The sequence below is a fragment of the Cydia splendana genome, chromosome 6 (assembly GCF_910591565.1).
Source record: "Cydia splendana chromosome 6, ilCydSple1.2, whole genome shotgun sequence".
Lineage (NCBI taxonomy): Eukaryota > Metazoa > Arthropoda > Insecta > Lepidoptera > Tortricidae > Cydia > Cydia splendana.
In genome coordinates this window covers 184,381-202,886 of record NC_085965.1, presented here as the reverse complement: position 1 = coordinate 202,886, position 18,506 = coordinate 184,381, and the positions used below count along the sequence as shown (strand labels likewise).

Below are 18,506 nucleotides of genomic sequence, written 5' to 3'. Positions count from 1 at the left end.
CCACTCACCTCCAGCTCCAGCAGCACGCTTGTGCCGCCCCGCGCCGCGCACGTAGACCGCCGCGCGGCACGCAAGGCCGCCCGCGCGCCGCCTTCCACCTCGCGCGTCCAGAGACACAGCCACGCCACTCACCTCCAGCTCCAGCAGCACGCTTGTGCCACCCCGCGCCGCGCACGTGGACTGCCGCGCGGCACGCAAGGCCGCCCGCGCGCCGCCTCCCACCTCGCGCGTCCAGCGACGCAGCCACGCCACTCACCTCCAGCTCCAGCAGCGCGCTTGTGCCGCCCCGCGCCGCGCACGTAGACCGCCGCGCGGCACGCAAGGCCGCCCGCGCGCCGCCTGCCACCTCGCGCGTCCAGAGACACAGCCACGCCACTCACCTCCAGCTCCAGCAGCACGCTTGTGCCACCCCGCGCCGCGCACGTGGACTGCCGCGCGGCACGCAAGGCCGCCCGCGCGCCGCCTTCCACCTCGCGCGTCCAGTGACACAGCCACGCCACTCACCTCCAGCTCCAGCAGCACGCTTGTGCCGCCCCGCGCCGCGCACGTAGACCGCCGCGCGGCACGCAAGGCCGCCCGCGCGCCGCCTCCCACCTCGCGCGTCCAGCGTCGCAGCCACGCGCCCAGCCACGCCGCGCCGCAGCCGCACCGCAGCCCTGACTCCTGCACCACCAGACCGCCTACACCATACATTTGATTTTAGGTTCAATAGAAGGTTAAACTTGCTAGAGACAGCAATTAAGGTATTTTAATTTTATTTTTTATTTTTTTTATTTACATGGAGAACCAACAGCTATAACTATGCTAATAACAACATCAATAGTGACACAGAGCCAATTATAGGATCTCACTTTATAGGTAGGTACAATGTTTATAAACAGATGCATTTAATAATGCAATTTGAGAAATTAAAGTCTTTTAACGTTTTAAGACGTCAGACATCGATTTAAAGATGAAATAAAAAATGTAGGGGCTAAATATTACTAACCAATAATTCAATCCTGTGGTACTCAGTGGGTAATACTCATTACTCAAGTAAAACGATCTTGAAACTTATCAAAGTTTGGAACGCCCATTAGTCCAATTACCCTTTTAGGTTTTAGGTAAACGATACAATGGTTTTGGCTGATTAAGTGCGAAATACGATAAATCGGTGGCCATTACCGACCATTAATTACGCTCCCCCCCCCCCCCCTGCCCTCCTCGCCCCTGTAATCCTTTGTATAGGTTCGTTACCCGAGAGGAGCGGATTTTAATTTCTTTTTCACCTCAGCAGCTCGAACAAGGGTACTTTGCTTCTTAAAAACAGTGAGCAAAATGCGATTTTGCTCACTGAGTCATTTTGTCTCACTCAGTGAGCAAAATCGCATTTTGCTCACTGATTGTGTCTCACTCAGTGTTGCTCACTGAGTGAGACAAAATGACATTCAAGTGACCTTTATAGTCATTTCAACATGCGGGGTCTAATACAAGTTCGATATACTTGGGTTCTATTATCTCTGTCCCTCTAGGTATGTTCTCACTGCTTAGGGTGAAAAATTTTGTGTACTACACGAGATCAAAGTTATTTACATCTCGTGCGCTTTTGAATCCCTTACTACGCTCAAGATTCTAAATTAGATTGATTTGATTATAGAATCTTTCGCTTGCACGGGACTCAAAATAAGCACTCGAAGAAATATCAAACTTTAATCTCTTGTTGTACAAATAACTATTTCTTTGTAGTTAAGTTTAAAATTTCTTAACATTATAAACCAGTTCGAATTTAAGATTCGGCTTCATTTTAAGTCTCATTAAATTATTGACTTACTCGTATTTTAAATTAGTTAATTAAGACTCGTTTGATCCAAATCGTATTTTCATTCTCTTTTATCGCTAATTCAAATAACAGTCTGCCTTTTGTCCTTTAATATAAAATTTAGAACATACCTATTTATCGGTGCCTACCTTTTAGGATCGGTGTAAGTGAATGTCAAGAGCGGATGCCAATGAATTGTCAAGGAATGTCAAATTATGTCAAAGTGCAAGGAGCGGTGCCGAAGCACCAACAAAACGATAGCAAATACCTATAAGACGAGAGTTTTACTGCAAGGTTAAAATTACAATGAATTATAATGTTGATCTTATTAATAATTACAGCTAGGTTGAGTGGGAAATTGCGATGCGTGTGCAAGATGACGCTCGGAGATGTTGTTTTGGGTCAGATCAAAGTGCACATGCATAGCTGCAGAAAATGTACATCTTTGTACAATCGGTATACCGAGACCCAATAGCATAATATATATATCTGATACCTTTAAAGAGTAATTCTTGTATATTTATGTATTTATATATTTATAATATTTCGGGGATCTCGGAAACGGCTCTAACGATTTCGATGAAATTTGCTATGTGGGGGTTTTAGAGGCGAAAAATCGATCTAGCTAGATCTTATCCCTGGGAAAACGCGCATTTTTTAGTTTTTATATATTTTCCGAGCAAAGCTTGGTCTCCCAGATATTATATTATAATTGCAGTCGAGTAAAACAAAGCCAATTATAGATAACAATTACATAGTCATTTTTCCCAAATTTTTTCAACGTTACAAATACTCATATACTTAAGGAGAAACGGAATGAGAATAAAGTTTCTTTAACACTTATTTTTAAGTTCTAAGGTCATGCGCGATGCGCGTAATGCATGGCGCACTCACCCGATAGCAGCTTGGTGGCGCGCGTGTTCCATCCGGTGAGGTTGGGGTAGAGCGTGGCGGGCGCTAGCGCGGCCAGCGCGTTGCCGGCCAGCTCCAGCCCCAGCGCCGGCACGCGCGCCAGCGCGCCCAGCGCCGGCAGCGCGCCCACGCGCGACCCGCGCAGCCGCAGCGCCAGCGACCGCGCGCGCGCCATTGGAGCCAGCGCGCGCGCCGACAACACGCGCACACTCCCGCGCAACTCAACAGCGCGGAGCTTACGCGCATCAACTCCGACCAATTGCCCGTCTAACACATCCGCACGCACATGCAATATCAACGCTTGAACTTGAGGCACACCAGCCAACGCTGCGCCGACCGGCGACCGCCCGACAACCAGCTCGAGTTCACGTAGAGATAGCAGCGATCGTAATGCGTGCCGCTCGAGCTCGAACTCGCGCAAGCCTTGTATACGTAAACAGAGCAACCGACCTAAACCGTCCAGACCATCTATTGCCGTCAGCGGGTTGTGCGACACATCCAGCACCGCCAGTCTAGGTAACATCGCCCACGCGCCACTTTGTAGCGTCGTCAAACGGTTGTTGGACAGGTTCAGCGCCCGCAATTCAGGTAACGCACGCAAGTCTTCCTCGCGGCAAGCGACGATGGCGTTCCCGCTGAGGTCGAGCTCGCGCAGCATCGGCAGCGGCAGCGCCGGCACCGTGCGCAGCCCCGCGCCCGCCAGCGCCAGCCACCGCAGCCGCGGTACTGGGTGCAGTAGCTCTCGAAAGTTAGTGACTAGCAGGTTGTGTGATAAATCCAGGCGACGTAATCTTCCGAGGCCGGCGAACGCGGCGTCGGGTAGCACGCGCAAGGATGCGCGCGCCAAACCCAGCTCACGCAGAAAACCGGCGCCGGCGAGCGCGGCCGCGTCTAATCGCGCTAGTTCATTCCCGCCGAGCTCCAGCCGCCGCAGCGTGAAGCCCACCGCGCCGATCGCGGCGGCCGGTGGACTGCTTAACCGATTGTCGCGTAAATCGAGCGCTTCCAGAAGCGTGCCTGCGAATGCACCCGGCGGAACTCCCCGTAGCTGGTTCGTTGCTAGACGCAGCACGCGTAGACGCTGTAACTGTCGGAATTGTTCAGGTTGTAGGATAGCCAGACGGTTGCGCGTTAAATCGAGTTCTTCGAGCGCGGGCGTGGACGCGAGTGCGCGACGCCGCACCGCCTCCAATGCGTTCTCGCGCAAGCTGAGCACGGCCAGTCGCGGCAGGGAACCTAACGTATCCAACACCACTACCCGGTTGTGCGCTAAAAGCAGGCGCCGTAGGTTCGATGACACACCTTCAAAAAACACAGCAGGTAGAGTTTCTAGTACGTTATATGATAAATCTAACACACTAATATGTGCGGTACCCCCACCCGCTAGCACTGTAATCCGATTATGGCTCGCGTTGACAGACAAATTAGGCTCTTCACTGGCGACATGCTCGAAGATGTCGGTTGCGAAACGCTCCAGGTGATTGTACTGCAGCTCCAAGGCTTGCAACCGAGGAAGCGCCCGAAATGCCCCTGCTGTAACACACTCTATGTCGTTCCCCGCGAGACCTACAAACACTAGATTATTTAGATATGCAAAAGTCCGATCGCTAACATTCACCATGCGATTATAAGACAAGTCTACGCTCTGTAATTCCGTCAGCGTCGTCAGAAACTCTCCGTTGATGATGCTGATATGATTGTAAGCTAGTCTCAGCTCTCTCAGCTTAAGCGAAGCATTGCCCCAGCCATTAGAGTCGCTCGGGAATTCCACTATCTTGTTGAAGTCAAGGTTTAGATGTTCGAGCAGCAGGTGCGCGCGCAAGTCGGCGGCCGACACGCGGCGGATGTCGTTGTTGTCGAGCGCGAGCCAGGCGGCGGCCGGCGCGCGCGGCATGGACCCTCCCGCCAGGGCGCCTGACAATTCTAGCACGGATAACACACGCAACGAAGACAACGCTTCCGATGACAGAGAGTACAGTTCGTTGAAGCTAAGCGCTAGTTCACGCAAAGGAAGCGGTGGAAAGGCGCCTGGCAATAGCGCTGCTAATCTGTTGCCGCGCAAACTCAGTGTATCGAGAGCTATTGCCCATGCACCAAACGTACTCGCACCCACGTGCGCGATACGGTTGTAGCCAAGATCCAGGTGCGTCAACGTCCCCGCTTCTAAATTAGTCAGGCCTTCTGGAAAATTCGCTAAGTCGTTTCCAGCCAGCGACAGCGCGTAGAGTCGCGGTGGCAGCGACGGCACCGCCCGCAGCCGGTTGTATGCGGCTGACAGTCTCCGCAGTCTCACTAGCTCATTCACTGCTAAAGGCAACGCAACCAATTCATTGTAATCTAAATCTAACTGACGCAGATCACTTGCAAGTGCATTTAGTGTCTCCGGCATCGCTGTAATTCGATTATGCGATAACGATAGCTTCTCCAAACGGCCGCACTCAATCACAAACGCCGGCAACGACGTAAAATCATTCAAGTCAAGCAGCAAGTTCCTTAACTCTAACCTCACGCCTAGTTCCAAGCTAAAGTCATCGTCTAAATCGTTGTGGGTGAGGTCGAGCGTGTGTAAGTGTGCGTGCAGTTGCACATCGGTTTCAAGTTCGCTGGAGGTGTGTATGAGGTTGTCACGGAGCGTGAGGTGTTGGAGGCGTGGGAGCGCCGCCAGCGTTGGTGGCTCGCGCAGCAAGTTGTCAGACAGACGCAGAGTCACAATGGCTCGTGGTAACGAGCCGGCATCCACCGCGCGAATCCTATTTCCATCTAGTTCTAGCGTCGTGAGAGCGCGAAGCGGCTTCAACGAGCCGGCGCGCAGCCAAGTCAGACGGTTGTTACTCAGAGACAGACTGGTTAACGTCTCCGCCATCCCGCCCCATTCCACACCGTCCAGGTCGCTTATAAAGTTACTGAAACAAAAAAATAGTGTTATTTACTACTTTCTTCTATTAAATTTGTAGCTTTTTCGAGTTTTGTTGGTTGATTTGCTACAATTGGGTAATTTGAAAAATGAAAACAATGAATGAAGCGCGACATACACGTTAGATACGATGCTTAAACCGAAAAGGATATACACTGCAGCCACTAACCTGAGAGCTGATGATGGAGTCGGAGTCTTTGGAGTCCACGTGATCTTGGGGAACTGCAGCGTCTTCTTTCACGTTCCTCACACGGTTTTTGAGAGTTTTGTATGCCGGCCGGCGAAATAAACACAATGTAACACTGAATAGTTCAATTTTGGACATTCCATTAGAATTTTGGGTAAGAGATACACGATTTCGATGCGAACACGTTGAGAATTCAAAATGGAGTCAGCGAGAAGACTAAAACTTCGGCGTGAGTTGTCTCGCTCGCGCATAGGTTGCGCGTAGATCTTGCATCTCTTTCTAAGCGACCGCAGACGTAGATCAACGATCTACGCTATCCAATCGGAAAGCATCGTGAATATATTGATGGCGCGAAAGTTTAAAAATGCTTATATTTAAAACGTGAACATTCCGCCCACCAAAATACAATGTTTTGTATTTTAATAAACCTTAACTTTAAGCGATAAAATGTGTATGAACAATCTTAAACCTACATTTTAAGAACTAATTTAATTTTCTATAATTACCTGTTTATTAAGTTCTAATTAGTCAACTTGGTTAGGAAGTGGACATAATTTAGCTAATGGTCGCTTAAGAAGATTTCCATTAGCAGTTCGGATTGTTGCTAAGCGTACAATTCCGTCAGGCCCAGGATGCAGTTCTACTACGCGGGCTAGAGGCCAATGTAACGGCATTGTATTCTCAGTTTTGATGATTACAACCGAGTTAATGTCTAAAGGTTGGCACTGAGAAGTCCATTTTGCACGTTTGGTCAGCGATTGTAAATATTCAGATTTCCAACGCTTCCAAAAGTCTTGTTGAAATTTTTGAATTAATTGCCATCGACCCAGACGATTAAGTTTTGTCGACGTGTGATCTTCGTCGGGTACTGCAGTAAGCGGCTCGAGCGTTAGAAAATGACCTGGGGTCAGTGCGTTTAGGTCGTTCGGATCAGAGCTCACGGGGCACAGCGGCCGAGAATTAAGCGAAGACTCAATCTGAACGAATAACGTGGTTAGTTCTTCGAAAGTAAGAGTTTGATCTCCGACAATACGATACAAGAGAGATTTCGCCGCTTTGATTTGAATTTCCCAGACTCCTCCGAAATGAGGACTCGATGGTGGGTTAAATCGAAACTCTATGTGTTCTGTGCTGGCAGCGGATCTCATATAATTGTTGAGCACGTTATTTGCACCTATGAAATTGGTTCCACAATCTGAGTGAATAATACTTACTCTACCTCTGCGGCCCATGAATCTTCGAAGCGCGGCAATGAAAGCTTCAGAGGATAAGTCTGATACGGCTTCGAGATGCACAGCCTTTGTCGTGAAGCACACAAACAGACACAAATATGCCTTCCCTATTTTAGCACCTCTATATGAACCTAAACGAATGGAAAATGGCCCCCCAAAGTCGACGCCAACTATTGAAAAAGGCTTGGCTTGATTTACACGAGTTGCCGGTAGATCACTCATGAACAAACGTCGGACTATAGGGGGCAGTTTGAGGGCAAGGTAAGGTTTACAAAAAAAAAAATTTGGAAAAAATATTAATAATATATTCTCATAATATACCTACAAATGTACCATGAATGTAAATTAAATCAAATATAACACAGACTATTCAATCTTATTTTTAATTAAAATTTAAAGGATATAAAAAAAATAAACACCTAACTAACGTACAGCCTTAGAGCCGTGTTCATAGAACTTGACATGCCCAGTTAACTCATTTGTTTTGTTCCTTTCTCACAGCTGCAATTGTCTGAGTGACGGATAAAGCCAAACGAACTTTTTCGCCATTTTGACTTATTTGTAGTCCAAGTACGTTTATAAATAACGCAGTTAGTTGCTATGATATTTGGAATTTCACATTATAAATACTAGGTACCAAATACTAAGTACAAATACTCGAAAGTGAATTGATTGATTTGCGAACCTTACCTATCATTCTGACATGCCACGAAAATGCCCGCTGGAGTCCGACGTATGCTCATGAACGGTTCAAGGGGAACCGGATTTAGTCGATAACATCTGATACATTTAGACAGACAGTGCCTAATCGCGCGTATGGGAGACAAAATCCAAAACTGCTGAGTTAAGAGATAATGCAGCGTGTTTGTGCCTGGATGACAGTTTTCGCGATGGAAAGCCTCAATAATGCGGTAAGTTAACGTAGCGTTACGCGGAAGTAAAGCAGGGTGTTTATGATCGAATTCGAGCCCAGATCTTGATAAACGTCCGCCCACCCTGAGGACACCATATTTATCTCTGAACGGATTTAATTTGCGCATAGATTTGGAAAGAGGCTTCTTGGTTTGTAAACGAATAATTTCATTATGAAAGTGTTGCGATTGTATGTGTTTAACGATAGGCCTCAGGGCGTTGTGAAGTTCATTGAGGTTAAGGTAAGTAGTCTGACAACGCGTTTGCTTGTTACGTAGGTTTCTTATAAACCGCTGACAATAAGCTATAATCCTCTGGACCTTTCTTATCGAAGAAAATTTCTCTAGTAAATCGTCAAGGAAGTGTGTGTCGTCTTGGACGATGAATGCGTGTGTGCGTTCTTCAGCTATAATGTCGGAATTGCCGCGATGAGAAATATCACTCGTGGACGCATCGAGTGAAGGCCATGTTTCAGGTGGCTGCCTAAGCCAGTCCGGTCCCGCCCACCATAGGGAACAGTGCAACAAATCTACTGGAAACAATCCACGAGAAGCTATATCAGCGGGATTATCTGCCGATGGTACGTGGTTCCAACTGGCGTCGGGAATCGAATCCTGAATATGGCTAACTCTATTGGCGACAAAGGTCTTCCAACGGTGTGATGGCGCCTTTATCCATGAAAGTGCAACGGTGGAGTCCGACCAAGCAAAAATATTGAAGTTCGGTAGTACGGACGAGTAAATTTCTTTTACGTATTTAAGAAGATCTGCGAGTAATACCGCTGCGCACAGCTCCAGACGTGGGAGAGAAACGCGTTTGATGGGACGGACACGACTTTTGGCTAAAAGTAAGTAGGTATGTACCTTATTATAGATATCGGTGGCGCTTAGATAGACCACAGCTCCGTATCCAGCCTCCGAGCTATCTGAAAAACCGTGTATCTGACAATTCGTCATGTTCGCGATAGATAAACAACGAGGTATCTCTACGAGTTGCAGTGATGATAATTGATCAGAAAACCGTTCCCACTGTTCAACAATTTCATCAGGAGGGGTTTGGTCCCAGCCTACACATGCAATCCACAATCGTTGAATAAAGCACTTGGCGAGGAAAGTTAAAGGACATAAGAACCCCATAGGGTCGAATATACGAGCCAATTCACTAAGAATAGTGCGTTTAGTACAAATACGGTTTAAGGGTTTCACTTCGAAAGTGAATATGTCTTTGATAGGGTTCCATTTTAAACCTAGTACTTTAAGATTATGACTTTGATCATAGTCCATAGAGACAAAATCTGTCAAACAATGTTCAGCTGGTAACTCGGCTAATAATTCAGGATGATTGCTAGCCCATTTTCGAAGTTCAAATTGACCTCTCTTCAATAAGGCTATAACTTGACTTATAGTTTGTTCTGCTTCCTCGACAGATGGAGAACCGCTGACAATATCGTCGACGTATACATTACGTTGTAAGACTGACTTAGCTAACGGAAACTCATCTCCTTCGTCTTGAGCCAACTGTTTTATTGTACGACATGCAAGGAAAGGCGCTGAGCTTACACCGTATGTGACAGTATTTAAACGGTATTCTTGTATGGGTTCGGACTGCTGAAAGCGCCAAAATATTCGTTGGTAATCACGATCATGTTCAGCTATTAGTAGCTGACGATACATTTGCCGCATATCAGCGGTGAAGACAATTGGATTGACACGAAACAGGCACAATATGTCAATAATGTTCGTTTGCAGTTTCGGACCTATCAATAAACTTTCGTTAAGAGAAATACCGCGCGCGTCCTTTGCCGATGCGTCAAAAACGACCCGCAGCTTTGTTGTGGCGCTTTCGGGGCGTAAAACACAATGATGTGGTACGTAATACCTACCTTGGGACAGTTCGCTAATAGGAACTATACTCATGTGGACGCTTTTTAAATAATCCGCCATGAAATCGGAATATTGTGCATGAAGTTCAAGGTTATTTAAGAGTTTTCACTCTAGTGAGTGGAATCGTCTAAGGGCCAATTCCCTCGAGCCGGGAAAGCAGAGATCCTTGGCATTTTCTTTAAAAGGCAAGGTGACGATATATCTCCCGGTGGGATCACGAGATAACGATTCAGTGTAATGTTGCTCACATTGGATTTCTTCGGTGGTAAGCTTTGGAATCGCTTGAGGAACGGAGTCAAGCTCCCAGAACCGTTCCACCTGTGAACAGAGCTGCTCTCCTTCTGTGACAAAGAATGAATTCATTTCAGCTGCTCCGGCAATCTTAGTACGACCCATCAAAATCCATCCAAATATTGTATTAAGAGCAGGTGGCTGATATTCTCCTCCATCAATACTTCCTGGGGTTAGAAGTAAGGGGAAGACCTCCGCGCCTAACAGAACATCGACGTCTCCAGGCAGATCACATTTAGGGTCTGCTAGTTTCAAGTTTTGTACATGAGTCAACTGAGTCTTGGTAAGTTTGGCGTTTGGCATCGGACCGCATATCGTAGCCAAAGTGAGAGCTTCAATACTGAATACAGTTTCGTTATTCACGCCTATTTCCAGCTGAATTGCACCCGATACTGGAGCCCGCGATAGACCTAAACCGTTAATAGTTCGTGGTGTTGATGATCGATTGAAGCCCAAACGAGCAGCCGCACGCTCAGTGATAAAATTGGGTTGACTACCCGGGTCGATTAGGGCACGACATGTTTGAAACCTTCCTGCAGAATCGCGAACGTTAATCTGAGCAGTAGCTAGCAATACAAACGAATTTATGCTTGAATTTGTAACCAGGCTCGCTTGTGTACACGTATTTGAAGATTCGACTACGTTGCAAACGTTTTCCGCTTCGTTAGCTTCCGAAGCTTCGAGATGAAGTAGCGTATGATGACGTTTATAACACTTTTGACATTTGAAAATGGATTTACAATCTTTAAGGCCATGGGAAGGTTTCAAACAATTAAAACACCAACGGTGTTGTTTGGCGTGATCGAATCGTTCTTGTGGTGTTTTAGAGGTAAACGTCTTACAATGGAGTATTGAGTGGTCCTCCCCACAAAACGAGCACTTGGTAGTAGGGATAGGTGTCGCCGTTTGCTGAACCGATGACGTGGAATGAAGCGTTGTTTCGCCCTCGTTTTGATCATCTGCCGATAACAAAGTCGTTGTCGCTGGTTTTTTCATATTGTTAAGCTTGTCGGAACGTTTATCAAAAGGTTTACCAGAATAATTGAAAGAACGACCTTTGTCGGCTACCCGAGCCTTTTCAACATCACGAGCTTTGTCATTTGACGAAAAGTGCGTATCACGAACAAGTGCTTCACATTGTGAATATAGAAAGGTCTTAAGCGACTCATACGTGGGCAACTCAGCAGTTGTTGGCTGTTTCTCAAACAAACATCTAGTTTTTGAATCCAATTTAGAAAGAAGAAGGTACGTTAGAACAAAGTCCCATTTGTCAGTAGGTAAGTCGAGTCGCGTTAGCATCGTCAAATTTTCTTGAAAAGTATCAAGGGTTCTACGAAACTCATGAGGTGAATTCGATTTGAAGTTAACATCTAACATTTCTTTCCAACAAGTAAACGCTAAATCTCGCTTACCGCGGTAACGCCCGATTAAAGTTTCGTAAGCAGCGCGGTAATATTCGGCCGCCACCGGAAAAGTGCGGATGAGTGCCAACGCGTCACCCGACAGACAAGATACTAAGTAATGCATTCGTTCCGTATCTGATAACGCCTTGTTTTCATGAATAAGTGAATTAAACATGTCGTAGAATTCGGACCACAGTTTGACATTTCCGCTAAACTTCGGAAGATTGATCTTCGGGAGCCGGGCTTGTGTGGCGTTACTCGTTGGGGGGTACGACGGTTGACTCGGTTCATCGGAAGTTACCACGAGTTGCCGATGCAACGAGAGTATTTCAAAATAACATTCGTCAAATTGACTCCTAATTTCATCCTCCCTAACCTCCAAGTCGCTATCGATAACGCTCAAAATGTCGGCATGAGCCTCTTCAAATTTACTTGCATGCTTTTTAACTTCTGAATAATGTACAAGAAACGAGTCGATGTAAGTTACGTAATTTTTCGCCTGACGCGCAATCTCTAATGCTTTCTTTACGCGGTTAAACGCAAGTGTACGAATACGACGTAACGCCGGCAGATCGTTGACTGTTAAACCTTCCATTTCTATCGACTTCGATTTAGTTCCTCTAATTGATTTCTTTTTATACAATGCCATAGTTCCGACTGTACCTGTAAGTACCTGTACCTACATAAGGTACGTAACGTAATAAGTATTTGTAGTTGAGTATAATGAGTAGGTATTGTATCGTAAAGTTATACGTGAAATACTAGTAATACGCCTGATTACACTATACCTATATTAAACAAATACGCGACAATATACCTTATAAGTAGGTACCTATGCCCGAATGTTATTTCAGTTTACACGTACTTAAACAAAAGACTAAAACGGTAAACGCCCCGCGACCGCTCGAAGTTACAATACAAGATTATCGACAGCTGTTTTATAGGTACCTATACGAATAGGCCTATGCAGGGATTAAACCCGCAACTAGATGATTACCTACACAATTACACTTAGATAATTACTATGTAAATAGTTTCACTTGCAGCGAAATATGTAAGCACAAAGTAGGCACGTAAGTACTTAAAAGTAAAATTAAATGAATTCTCTTGAGTATACTGTACTACGTACGAAAGTTATACGAATAACCCAAACGATAGTATAAGTGAATATAGGATTATACGTATTGTGATGCACAAATAACTCAAATAAATCAAACAAGTATTTAAATATCACGATTTACGATTGTTTGCAACGCGACTAAATACGGAAGGCGATGAACTTCTCGGAAATGTAGTGTAACTACACGGACTTCTGAAATTGGTCGGTTTATACCAGAATGATTTGCAATAATTATTGCAATATTTCGCTAACAATTACCAATATTTCTATATAATCTTAGAAGTAATAAGTTGTTCATACACATATACGCCTGTTTTAACACCTGATTTACAGAATTTCAACAAAAACTCAATAATTGCGTTGCGAGTAATAATAACGGCGGGCGGGTAGGTATTTTACGCCTTGGGATGTTGCAATTTCACTCAAAATATCGTAAATAGGTGGGGAATAGTATTAAATTGCTTGAAGTTACTTTACTAATGATGGAATATAAAGATCCCTGGGTTTCGGCACCAAAAAATATGTAGCTTTTTCGAGTTTTGTTGGTTGATTTGCTACAATTGGGTAATTTGAAAAATGAAAACAATGAATGAAGCGCGACATACACGTTAGATACGATGCTTAAACCGAAAAGGATATACACTGCAGCCACTAACCTGAGAGCTGATGATGGAGTCGGAGTCTTTGGAGTCCACGTGATCTTGGGGAACTGCAGCGTCTTCTTTCACGTTCCTCACACGGTTTTTGAGAGTTTTGTATGCCGGCCGGCGAAATAAACACAATGTAACACTGAATAGTTCAATTTTGGACATTCCATTAGAATTTTGGGTAAGAGATACACGATTTCGATGCGAACACGTTGAGAATTCAAAATGGAGTCAGCGAGAAGACTAAAACTTCGGCGTGAGTTGTCTCGCTCGCGCATAGGTTGCGCGTAGATCTTGCATCTCTTTCTAAGCGACCGCAGACGTAGATCAACGATCTACGCTATCCAATCGGAAAGCATCGTGAATATATTGATGGCGCGAAAGTTTAAAAATGCTTATATTTAAAACGTGAACAAAATTACTGATCCCTACCAGTAACAAATATACCAATATATTTGATTTAGGAAAATTGATGCTGGTAGCCAATAGTAAAGGATGACTCACGCTATACCGGGCCGGGGCCGGGCCGGAGCTTCTGGCGCTTCGTTTTCTATAGAAAGTACCACGTGATCACCGATCAGCCATCATAGATAATGGCATGTCAGACGCCTCGGCCCGGACACGACCCGGTCTAGCGTGAGTCATCCTTAAGTTAACAAATGTTTTGTGAACAGGACTCACTGTTGCAAATTAAGCCAGTTGAGCACCTTCAGATCTCGGAGCGCCTCGTGGGGCACCTCCGTGAGCTCGTTGTGGGCCAAATCCAAGGATGCCAGCGTTCCTCGCATCGACCTGTCCAACACGCTCAATTAAACATCATGTTCTTCGAATCGTCACGTGCTAAACACAAGTTGGAAAATATACTAACTAGGTACGAGTATAAGAAACCCAATCCGTACTGACCCTGTCTACGAAGCTGGAGGTCCAGGTTTGTGATCGAGAGAAGGGTATTCATTTGTGTACTTATCACAAAAAAGTTCCTGAGTTTCCACGTGTTTATACATATAGAGGAGATACCCTATAGGTACATCTCTAAGGATAATTTGATTAACTGTATAATCTTAATAGTTCGGAGACGTAGGGACATTTACACCTCTAAATACCTATACCTATGGGGCTGCTATGGGGTTGTGCACAAATCATGCGAGGTGTTTTCGGCTACTTTTTGACCCCCCCCTCCCTTTGGTGATATTTGGTGAGGTTTTTGGCTACCCCCCACCCACCTCAACCTCACGTGTATTTTTTTGAAATTTTTCATTCGACCTAATTTTAAGATAAATAGTATTGTATATGTATTCAAGCCTGGAGTCCTTACTTTGCCAAGGACATAGATATGCTGGAGAAGGTTCAACGGAGTTTCACAAAACTACCAAGGCAACTTAAGAACAAGCCATATGAGGAGAGACTGAAGGAACTGAAGCTCACTACTCTTAAGCACCGCAGAGAACGTGGAGACCTAATAGAAACATATAAAATACTGTCTGGGCACTATGACCTCAAGGATTTTCATGACATGTTCAAGCGCAACAACAACACCCGTCTGAGAGGTCATCAACAATATCAACATCATTTAAGGTTAAAAAGGCATAGGTCCCACAGTAACCCATACACACACTTTTTGAGCAACCGAGTAGTGAGGGCTTGGAACAAACTCCCCGAAGATGTGGTTTCTGCACAAAATGTGAACCAATTTAAAAATAAATTAGACAAGCACATCTATACATCTACTTGACAACGATAACTATTAATGATTACTGGATACAGGCAATATCAGTTGTCACAACTGCCTGCCTGCTTAAAGAATAATAAAAAAGTAATATATAGAAAATCTTGTTTATTTTTCTATTTTCATTAAATAGACTCGTTATTTTGAAGTGCAGAGTGAAGATTTATGTTTAACGAAACCGAGAAAAAGTATCTACTCATGTGATAGGTTTTTTTTCTTAGTTTCGTTCAATGTAGAAAAATACACGTGAGGTTTCCTTATACCCCCCTCCCCCAACGTGATCTATCGTGATTATTTCATGAACCCCCTTCCCCTATCGAACCTCGCGTGATTTATGCACAAGCCCTATTATAGATTTTTTTTGTGTTTCTGTAAGTGTTTTTTTTATAAATTATTATAGTTTTTTTAAGTAATTCGACATTTTAGAGACCATATACATGTAAGTATGTACATCTCTAAGTAATTGTAATACGTTAGTCTGAATTGGTAGTTGCAGTTACTTGTATTTTATAATTTTTGATGTATTAATATTTTCTCTATTTATTTTTCTTCTTAAGTTAGGTTGTTTAAAACATGAATATAAAAGTAAAATACAAAAGCACATTAAAACATTAAAAAATACATATAAACACATTATAAAGAACCTAACCTAGGGTGCCGCCGGCAGCGGGGCAGGGTCCAAGCTGCCGGTGGTCAGGGCCGCAGAGTGAGGAATCGACGTACTATACGTGCCGTGTCCAAAATTACCGCCTTCTGCATCTGACCCTTGATCCAACCACCCAGCGAGAGTCTCTCTAGGTGTTGGTCGAGACTCTTCGCTATGAGACCGTTCGCTGACACGACTATATAGGAACAATGATCGTCGAGTCAACATCCCACATGGCGGTTATCTCGTGAGCTAAGTCTAGGTACTTGCTGGACTTGTCCTTCTCGGCCTTCACGAGATTCTCATCATGGGGAATGGTGACGTCGACGAGCACGGCTCGGCGCTGCGATCGGTCTATCAGCACGATGTCAGGCTTATTGGCAACAATAGTCCTGTCAGTGATGATAGATCGATCCCAACAGAGCGTGGCACGACCATTTTCGAGAACTGGTGCAGGTGAGTACTTGCAGTACGGCACTTCACGGTCCACAAGGCCGTATAGGAGGGCAAGCTGCTGGTGAATAATTCTGGCTACGAGATTATGTCTGTGCAAGTACTCGCCGTTAATAGTTAGCAAGATGAGAACAACCGGAGATAATATGCCTGTATTAATATGTCTTTCCCATCACGGAACAATGGTGTTCCGGACCTTTGGGAGGCGTGCGCGGAGCCGAAGCCAACGCGTAGAGGCCCTTTTGACACTTTAATGAAATGTAAGGGGTACACCGAGCGGAGGCTGCCCTTGCCCGTGTCATGGGACGCACGCAGAGGCAGCACCCGCCAGGGCGTAAGGACTATTGAGAGTTGATGGAATCTAAAATGAACTAGGTTATTGGGTGAAAGCGATGGACTAAGAACTGAGCTATGGGGTAAAAAACCGGACGCCTGCCTAATAAAACGGTATGCAATTTTATTTCCGGCAGACGGTGACTCGCCCTCACAAGATGGGCCCCCACAAAAAGCGACATCTAGGATGGCTCAAGGGCAACACCGGTGTGAGCGGCTCAGGGGTGTCGAGAGGTGTGCGCCGCTTTCTACCCAGTGGCTGTTAACAGCCACTGTGCCAACTCGCGTCTTATGCATATTTCACTTCCACCCCTGGAGCTTATAGCTCTAACGACTCCGCTCTGGCCGGCCGGCTAAGGCAAGCCAGAGGCAGAGAATCCTGTCCCACCCACCCTCCTTGCGGGTAACAGAACTCTCCAGGAGTACTCGGGTACGTGAGGTCGCTAATCCCCAACAGCTCGCCACAAGCTGCCCTGCGTTGACTGATTGCACTGGTAAAACCAGTATTAATATTATTATTATTTTTGCTTGGATGTAAATTCAATGTTGACGTGTAAAAGCTATCAAAATCGGCTATCAAAATCGCTGCAGACTTTTCTTGGTATAGCTCTAGTCGTCTAGTAGGTAAGTTGTAGAAATTAAGCGCCTGATATCGTGCACACGTCATGACCTGGCTGAATGCAATTACTACGGTTGCTAAAATAGAAGAGTTAAACATTGGTCCTTCGAGCCGGAACTGCGAGATTTTAGGATGAAGGAATAAATGTTTTTTTTATAGTAGTAGTTATATTAAATTAGTGAGAGAAGGGTACCGACGCGAGCGCGGCAGGCTGCAGCACGCCCAGCCGGCACGCGACGAGCACGAGGGTTTGCAGCGCGCGCGCGTCCAGCGCAGAGTCATCCAGCGCGCCGAGCCGCGCGCCCCACATCGATACGTGGCGCACGCCAGCCTCTGCAACACACGCTCGCTAGATTCACACTAGGGAATGCGCCCAGTAATAAATCTGTATTATAAGAACCCTACTTTTTTAAAATTTGCCGCCTTTTTCTATTGACAAAGCTGGCTTGCCACATTATAGATAATTTCCTGAGACTCCGAATTCGGACTGTACCTGTGTTGGGGAACCGGTGGAACTGTACAGCGTCGCAGGTGAAGCGATCGTCGGCGCACAGACAGAGCGGCGCGGCGGCGCACGGCGCGTGCGCGGCGCGGCGCGGCGCCACCAGCGCCAGCGCGAGCAGCACGCGCGCCGCCATGCGCGCCGCGCGCGCCACCGCCCCGCCACCGCTCCCTGCACACACACACATTTAGAGAGACCCCACACTAGCGTCTCCCGAGCGTGGGCGTCTAATCGACTCTATGGCTGCTGCTCGACGCAACTTTAGCGCAATTCTGTGCAACGACACCATATTATTCATAGTAGGTACCTAGTCGTAGCTGCAGCTCATGAAATACGGCGTGTTATGTGAACAAAAGATTTCCTTTGGCAGGATTGGTCCTAGGAACCAAGGATGGATTTAAGAAGTGGATCATCGAAGATATTTGATGTTAATTTTTCAATTTTGTCTTGATATAGCGTGTATTGTCATTTTAGCTAAGCAATGGGAAAGAGGTGCAAAAAGTAGGTACCTACATAGTTTTATGGCTTCGGCAAGGATAGTGAGTTAGCTATACCGTACCGGGCGTCCCTCGGGATTGGGTAAGTTGCCAACGGCGAGCGGAAATAACTTGAAGTAGCAGTTCTTTAGTCGCAGCAAGGAGCTTCGATTGACTAGATCAGTGGTGGGCAAACTTTCTTCATGAGGGGCCAAAACTTGAAGGAATTTCAGAGGAGGGCCAGATTTACAGCTAAAATGTATTTTTATTATATTGCTGGCCATATTATACATTTTTTTAAATGACCGGCGGCGGGCCAGATAAATCCTTTCGCGGGCCGCACTTGGCCCGCGGGCCGTACTTTGCCCACCACTGGACTAGATGTAACAATAAGCACCCTCGGTACCAATACGACATCATAGCGCGGTTTTCACTCTCTCCTCCCATCTACT

General features: G+C 45.8%; 1 protein-coding gene across 1 annotated transcript; it reads right to left on the bottom strand.

Moving 5' to 3' along the window:
* Positions 1–4: 4 nt before the first annotated feature.
* LOC134791585 (protein artichoke-like) lies at positions 5–17,774 on the bottom strand. The gene is made up of 6 exons (XM_063762635.1): positions 17,570–17,774; positions 17,274–17,409; positions 13,981–14,091; positions 2,693–5,613; positions 381–680; positions 5–339 (listed from the first exon to the last, which is right to left on the bottom strand). Exons 1-6 carry the CDS (start codon positions 17,763–17,765, stop codon positions 5–7), a joined length of 3,999 nt encoding a protein of 1,332 aa, XP_063618705.1. The 5' UTR covers positions 17,766–17,774.
* Between the last annotated feature and the right edge of the window lie 732 nt (positions 17,775–18,506).

Bases quoted from the DNA above. Each gene is read 5' to 3' on its own strand.
- LOC134791585 (XM_063762635.1), bottom strand. From the start codon at position 17,765: ATGTGTGTGTGTGCAGGGAGCGGTGGCGGGGCGGTGGCGCGCGCGGCG. The intron at 17,410-17,569 runs GTACAGTCCGAA...CGTGTGTTGCAG, and splicing joins CCACCGGTTCCCCAACACAG to AGGCTGGCGTGCGCCACGTA. The intron at 5,614-13,980 runs GTGAGTCCTGTT...TTTTTGTTTCAG, and splicing joins AACTGGCTTAATTTGCAACA to TAACTTTATAAGCGACCTGG.